The 7,318-nt window shown below is 56.5% G+C and overlaps 1 protein-coding gene across 1 annotated transcript; it reads left to right on the top strand.

Moving 5' to 3' along the window:
* Nucleotides 1–1,946: 1,946 nt before the first annotated feature.
* Nucleotides 1,947–5,971, top strand: NKX2-1 (NK2 homeobox 1). The gene is made up of 2 exons (XM_043556019.1): nucleotides 1,947–3,351; nucleotides 4,314–5,971. Exons 1-2 carry the CDS (start codon nucleotides 2,979–2,981, stop codon nucleotides 5,048–5,050), a joined length of 1,110 nt encoding a protein of 369 aa, XP_043411954.1. The 5' UTR covers nucleotides 1,947–2,978; the 3' UTR covers nucleotides 5,051–5,971.
* Nucleotides 5,972–7,318: the final 1,347 nt, after the last annotated feature.

Raw genomic sequence — 7,318 nt, 5'->3', positions numbered from 1 at the left:
AAGGCCTAAAGGCAGGGCAGGGTGGGGGGTGTGCTAACGACAATACAGAAATCTGGCGCTCTGGCAATGAAATTAAAAATTTTCTAAAGCTTTCGGAGAGCTTTTATGTGCCCCATCTTATCTGAAAATCTCAGAGAAACCTTGTTTAGAATTACCTACACTTCTAAACGGCATTGAGACCGAGAGAGACGTACACCATTCTATACTTGGTGTTTCTTATACTTACCAGTAATGTGAAATAATGGAGAGGGAAAGGGAGAAAGAAGACAGGTGACTGGGAAACCCACCCCGCCTTAGCAATAAGACCCCAGTCAAAACAAAAGCCCGGGATTCTGGGCCGCCTGCAGACAAGATCTGTATTCAGTTTTGTCTGCTCTCCTCGACGGTTCATTTGAGCTCAGCGTCGTCTTCCCTCCTTGCTCCTAGGGCTTAAATATCACATAGATCAACGCGCAGTTGATGGAGCCTGAGTCTTCCTGAGAGCGCCGCCCCCCCCCCCCCAGAGAAGCCCCTTGGAAGAAGCGCAAGGAACCAGCCTGGCGCTTGTCTTTCACAGTACAGCGGACAAGCACGTCTCAGCGCCCAAGTGCAGGGTTGCCTGCCCCAAAGCCGCCAGGGGAGCTGCGCAAAAACGTGGGCACATGCGGGAGGAAGGGGGTGCCCTGGGCTTTGTCACCCTACATAAGCGACGTAGGTGGTGAGGAAACCGAATGTTAGTATAGAAGTTGGCTTTGTGTTGAGGGAGCACAGAGCACTTCTCAAGGAGAGAACTGAAATGTTAAAAAGCCAATAACAAAACAAGTTTCCTTACTACAATTGCTGTTAATGGAAAAGGCGCCTAACCTGCTGAATTAAATCGTTCAAAAGTGCCTGTTCATCACTGGGAGTTCCTTCTCTACAAGGAGGCGAAAGAAAATGAAAACAAAAAAACAAGTTGGAGAAGCCCCCTTAACTGGCCCCGGCAGTGTGTTGGAGGCCCCAGCCTGGACAAGGACCTTTCCACCCTCCCAGCCTCTAGCCGGAGAGGAGGCTAAAAGAGCCAAAGAAAAACCAAACCAAAACAACGACAAAACGTTTGGAATCTCAGGGGGAAAAGTCGGAGTGGGTCTCGGGATCTGTGCCACGCAGGGCACGACACTGTAGTCCACTGGGCTGGAGGCCGGGGCCTGGCCGGAGCAGCAAGGCCGGTGCCTCTGGTCCGGCTGGGGAGCGAAAGCCCACAGCTCCCCCTCTCCAGGCGCCCAAGGACCCTCAAGGCGCGGGGCTCACACTTGAAGCCTGGGAACGCGCTGACAGGAAACCCACTTCCTCCTAAGCAGTTTCTTGCTCGCCGGATGAGAGGCGCCCAATTGAAGCAGAATGATCCTCATCTACTAATATCCAGCGTGGCCACAAAGCGACTGGCCATTTACGCCGCCACTTTAAACAAAGATATTTGGTTATTCCCGGGGAAGCAAGTGCACTTTTGCATGGCTGAGCTCCGGGAGGAGGCGAGCCTCAGCCCAGCCTCCCGCCTGCTGGGCTGCTCGCGCCTCGGGATTCGCCCCCTCCCGGCCAGCTGGTCCCGCCGGGGTTCAGGCTCAGTTCCGCCCGGCAACAGGCGGGCGGGTACTTACGACGCTCCCTGCCCGCGCCCTCCCTGAAGCATCAGAGGGGAAAACAGCGTGGCCCTGGGCTCGGGTGCTGGGGCTGTGATGTCCTCGGAAAGTCAGCTCCAGCCCCAGAACCCCGCGTGTCCGGGCGATGGGCGAGGGTCGGGGACACCAGGTTTGTTCGAGGTGGGGCAACTTCAGCAATGGCCCTTCGGGTTAGTGCCCCCCAGCTTCCCAGCTCTGGCGGCCAGTAGTGTGCTTGTCTTGGCCAGGAATGGGGGTGGGGAAAGGGAGCCGCGGGTGGGTTGTGGGGGGGGGCGTGATGCAGGGGGCCCTGGACCGCTGAGAAGACCCTGAGCTGGGGGGAGGGGGACGCGGGGATCTGGGACAGCCTCTCCGAGGCAGCCGATCCCCTGCTCAGCGTCCCCTCCGCCCGCTGGGATTCTCTCTCGGGTAGGGGGAAAGGGGGCGGGGAGCAGAGGTGTCCCTCTGACGGCGGCAGAAGAGGCAGACAGACGGACAGACACGCAGAACAACAGTGCGGCCCCAGGGTTCGTCCCCAGACTCGCGAGCTCGTTTGGTGGTGACTGGGGCTCGGCGCCGCGAAGCCCGATGTGGTCCGGAGGCAGTGGGAAGGCGCGGGGCTGGGAGGCCGCGGCGGGAGGGAGGAGCAGCCCCAGCAGGCTCAGGTGAAACCCCTACCCTGTCCCTTGGCCCCCTCCCTCTATAGACTTGTCCCCGCCCGGGAACCCCGACTATATTGGAAAGTGGTTCACTTTGTAACTCCGAAAGTTGGTTGCAAAGCAGCATTCACCTTCCTTCCTCCCCACCATCCCCCCTCCTCGGCTACTCCTCACCCCACCTCTTGCCCTCCCCTCTCTCGGTTCCCTCCTCCTTTCCCTCCCCTGTCTCCCCCCGCGCGCCGCCCGCACCCCACAAAAAATGGGGTGGGGGTGTCCGGGGGAGGGGGAAAGAAATGCTTTGGGTCGTGTCTCTGCCTCTCTCTCTCTCTCTCCCTCTTTGAGACCTAAAAATCCTGACAAGTGAAACTTAAAGGTGTTTACCTTGTCATCAGCATGTAAGCTAATTATCTCGGGCAAGATGTAGGCTTCTATTGTCTTGTTGCTTTAGCGCTTACGCCCCGCCTCTGGTGGCTGCCTAAAACCTGGCGCCGGGCTAAAACAAACGCGAGGCAGCCCCCGAGCCTCCACTCAAGCCAATTAAGGCGGACTCGGTCCACTCGGTTACGTGTACATCCAACAAGATCGGCGTTAAGGTAACACCAGAATATTTGGCAAAGGGAGAAAAAAAAAGCAGCGAGGCTTCGCCTTCCCCCTCTCCCTTTTTTTTCCTCCTCTTCCTTCCTCCTCCAGCCGCCGCCGAATCATGTCGATGAGTCCAAAGCACACGACTCCGTTCTCAGTGTCTGACATCTTGAGTCCCCTGGAGGAAAGCTACAAGAAAGTGGGCATGGAGGGCGGCGGCCTCGGGGCTCCGCTGGCGGCTTACAGGCAGGGCCAGGCGGCTCCGCCGGCCGCGGCCATGCAGCAGCACGCCGTGGGGCACCACGGCGCCGTCACCGCCGCCTACCACATGACGGCGGCAGGGGTGCCCCAGCTCTCGCACTCCGCCGTGGGGGGCTACTGCAACGGCAACCTGGGCAACATGAGTGAGCTGCCGCCGTACCAGGACACCATGCGGAACAGCGCCTCGGGCCCCGGATGGTACGGCGCCAACCCAGACCCGCGCTTCCCCGCCAGTAAGTGAGGCCGCCCCACTGCCGGGCCGCGGGCTGAGTACGGGAGGCGCGGGGAGAGCAGCCCAGAAGGCGCGGCTCCTGCCAGCTGCGCACTGGGCGTCTGGGTGGGCGGCCCGGCAGCCGCGCCAGGGAGTAGGGTGCGGGAGCTGGGGATTCTTTCCCCTGCTGGATTGAGGTGTCCCAGAAGAGACACTTGGTAACGCTGGGGTCCTGCGAGCAGTATTCGGTGTCTCCCCAGTGCGGCCGACTAGGAGCTCTGCTCCGCGCAGGAGACCTCGGAGTGCCGAGGGAGCGCCTTCCTCCCACCCCCCCCCCCAAAAAAACCCCTAAGGGAGCTGGGGGCAAGCAGGGAGCAGAGAGGCGCGGCCTGGCCGGGCCGGAGGCTGCCCTACTGCGACGCGCTCAGGCGTCCGGCCCGGCTGGCTCTCTAGTCCAGGCAGGTGGAAGGGCGCGCGTGGCTCCAGAGGGGGCTGTAAATGGAACGAGCAAGTGCCCTCACTGGGGCTGACAGGAGAGAGAACGGCCAAGAGGCAAAGCGTCTGGGGCTCTAGCTTTCGAAAGTGAAGACTCCACTCTCCTAAGCTCCCAAAGTTGGGGTCTACCGTGGGACCCCAGCTTTTGGTGTGGGCCCAGTTCACCGCCTGTGCCCCGATAACCCCACGACTCTGGCCGGGGATGGGCACGAAAGGAACGGAAGCGGCCTTTCTCCACTTTGCTTTTGGGCTGGAGCACTGAGAGTGGGGAGGCAACCGGGGTTGAGGTGGGGAGCTTTCCAGTAAATCCCTCGACGGCAAGGCCTGGGGCAGGCGCTAGCCATCCTTGACACCTAGGCCTCTCAGGGCGGAGGCAGCTTAGGTGAGGAGGGAGCCGTCGGGGTGGGCAGGGCCGGCCAAGGCCGCGGAAGGCAGAGGTGGCCTGGCCCGGCCCGGTCCCCGCCGACGCTGTGCGTTTGTCGCCTACAGTCACCCGCTTCATGGGCCCGGCGAGCGGCATGAACATGAGCGGCATGGGCGGCCTGGGCTCGCTGGGGGACGTGAGCAAGAACATGGCCCCGCTGCCAAGCGCACCACGCCGGAAGCGCCGGGTGCTCTTCTCCCAGGCTCAGGTGTACGAGCTGGAGCGACGCTTCAAGCAACAGAAGTACCTGTCGGCGCCCGAGCGGGAGCACCTGGCCAGCATGATCCACCTGACACCCACGCAGGTCAAGATCTGGTTCCAGAACCACCGCTACAAGATGAAGCGCCAAGCCAAGGACAAGGCGGCACAGCAGCAACTACAGCAGGACAGCGGCGGCGGCGGCGGGGGCGCCGGGTGCCCGCAGCAGCAGCAAGCGCAGCAGCAGTCGCCGCGCCGCGTGGCAGTGCCGGTCCTGGTGAAAGACGGCAAACCCTGCCAGGCAGGAGCCCCCGCGCCTGGTGCCGGCAGCCTTCAAGGCCACGCGCAACAGCAGGCGCAGCAGCAGGCGCAGGCTGCTCAGGCGGCCGCGGCGGCTATCTCAGTGGGCAGCGGTGGCCCTGGCCTGGGTGCACACCCGGGCCACCAGCCGGGCAGCGCAGGCCAGTCTCCGGACCTGGCACACCACGCCGCCAGCCCCGCGGCGCTTCAGGGCCAGGTCTCCAGCCTGTCCCACCTGAACTCTTCGGGCTCGGACTATGGCACCATGTCTTGCTCCACCTTGCTATATGGTCGGACCTGGTGAGAGGACACCGGGCCAGGCCGGGCCCAGCGCGCTGCCTCATCGCTTCCCCTCCTGCCGGTCACACAATCACCAACTACCCGCCGCTCCCTGCACTTCGACTTTTCTTAATAATCTGTCCCGTTTAGACCGAGGGGAAAAAAAACACAAAAGCCAAACTGCTGGACGTCTTTTTTTTTTTTTTTTCTAAAATTTGTGGGATTTTTTTAAAAAAGAAAATACAAACATCCAAGTGAATCCAATTCTTTAAGGAGTCTTTAAAAAGAGAAGGACATAACAAGAACAGCTTTTGGGGTGTCTTTTTGGTGATTGAAATGGTTTCACTTGCTCAGGCAGGGTGCAGTTTGGAGAGGGCTCTACCATGACTGGCTCTGGACTCTAAAGATCGCAAACTTCACTCTGGGTACACTGTGCCAGCAAGGCGGACTCTCTTGTAAATACCCGGATTTCTTTTGAAGGGATGATGGGGGCTGGGGAGAGGAAAGACTCTTCGACAGGACCCACTTGTCATTGACACAAAGGAAATGCCCCCTCCCAGCGCCCTCTGGCCGCCCAGGCTCAGCCCCGGGGGGGAAAAGCCCTGGCTAAAATTGTTTTATGTTTGATGTGAACTTGTAGCTGTAAAACGCTGTCAAAAGTTGGACTACATGCCTAGTTTTTAGTAATCTGTACATTTTGTTGTAAAAAACAAAAACAAAAACAAAAACAAAACCAACCCCTGTCCCCAGCCCATCATATTTTTTATGGGCATTGACAAATCTGTGTATATTATTTGGCAGTTTGGTATTTGCAGCGTCAGTCTTTTTCTGTTGTAACTTATGTAGATATTTGGCTTAAATATAGTTCCTAAGAAGCTTCTAATAAATTATACAAATTAAAAGGATTCTTTTTCTGATTAAAAGTCCACCTTTTGTTTGATTTTAATTTGGCTTTAAAAGGCTTTTTTTTTTTTTTTTTTTGGTGGTGGTGGTGGGGTCAGCTCATCATTGGCCTGATGGGGTTGGAATTGTTTGGGGGCTGAAAGGATACTAAACCAGCTAAAGGGCTGGGCCCAGAGTCCTTGTCCCACAGGGAAACGGAGTTTTGTTCTGTCTCCAGATTGAGTAGAACCAAACCTTGAGCAGTCCTGGGACTCGACAACCAAAAGGAAAAAAACTAAATACTTCCATCAGGAGGGAAAGGGTGAAAGGAAGAGAAAGAGACCAAAGGACTAGTTTTCAGCACCAGGCTTCTGGTTTTTTGTTTTTTGGGTTTTTTTTGAAACCTCAGAAGTGTCTACTGTGGTCTTATACAGCTAAGGCAACGTTTAAAACTTTAAAATGTTTAAATAACATGCATTTTAAATAATCTGAATGAGGGATCATTTTTACTGAACGAATGGTCCCTGTAGATTTCAACACCAATCCTTGTTTCTAATCTGCTGTAGAGCCTCGTCAGAATTGGAATTCAGGGGAAGACTATTTTCAAAAGTGGGAAAGTCTATCTGGGTCTCTGTTCTGTTCTAAAACAGCTATCCCCCATGCAGGGTTAGACATGGATCCCAAGCCTCTCAGGGTCTTTCTGGTCTTGGGAGGTTTCTGACTGGGCTACACCAAAGGCAGGACTTTGGAAGCTGGGCTTTCCCTCTTTGTTCCACCGGTTTCCATCTCTGGAATATCTTTGTAGTAAGGAATCTTTTTCCTGTCTCCAACTCTCTACTTCTCGCTGCCCACCCCCTGTCGCCACCACCCAAGCAAAATAATCATCTTTGACCTTTCTCCCTCCTTCTAATTTCCTGGTCTCTTTGGTACCCAGATGTGGTTGTTGGGGAACTCTTAGGTTGCCCTGAGGAGGGGAGGAGGAAGGAGTGGCTGTGGACAGAGAGAAATCATAGTCCCTAGATTGCCGATTTCAGTGTCACCCTTGATAAACCTACCCAACAAAAGTGGCCAGGCGAGCTCCTATTAGCCTGAAAGTGTTTGTGGGGGTTCATACTTGGCATGTACTCATTTCATGCCCAGAATTCCATCTTTCTTTTTTCTTTCTTCCCTCTCTTCATCTTTTCTTCCTCTCTTCTTTTCATCTCATTCTGTCTCCATCTCTCTTTTCACCGGACTTTTCCCATACCCCACTTGTGAAGGAAATTGCATAGACCAAGGCCTTGCTCCATGACCAGCAGTATTCTTTGTTAACTTCCTGGGGGCTCCTCTCCCTGAATGCCTTAGGACTGGGGGCCAGGGTGAGCTTCCTCCCTGGGTCTGGCTGCTGAGATATGGTTTCCAATATCCAGAA

Source organism: Prionailurus bengalensis, chromosome B3 (genome assembly GCF_016509475.1).
Source record: "Prionailurus bengalensis isolate Pbe53 chromosome B3, Fcat_Pben_1.1_paternal_pri, whole genome shotgun sequence".
In the NCBI taxonomy this organism is placed as follows: Eukaryota; Metazoa; Chordata; class Mammalia; order Carnivora; family Felidae; genus Prionailurus; species Prionailurus bengalensis.
Note: the sequence above shows the minus strand (reverse complement) of the source record. Positions and strands in the feature narration are given on the sequence as shown.

Excerpts from the sequence above, each read along its gene's own strand:
- NKX2-1 (XM_043556019.1), top strand. The coding sequence starts at position 2,979 with ATGTCGATGAGTCCAAAGCACACGACTCCGTTCTCAGTGTCTGACATC. Across the intron at positions 3,352-4,313 it reads AGACCCGCGCTTCCCCGCCA|TCACCCGCTTCATGGGCCCG; the intron begins GTAAGTGAGGCC and ends TGTCGCCTACAG.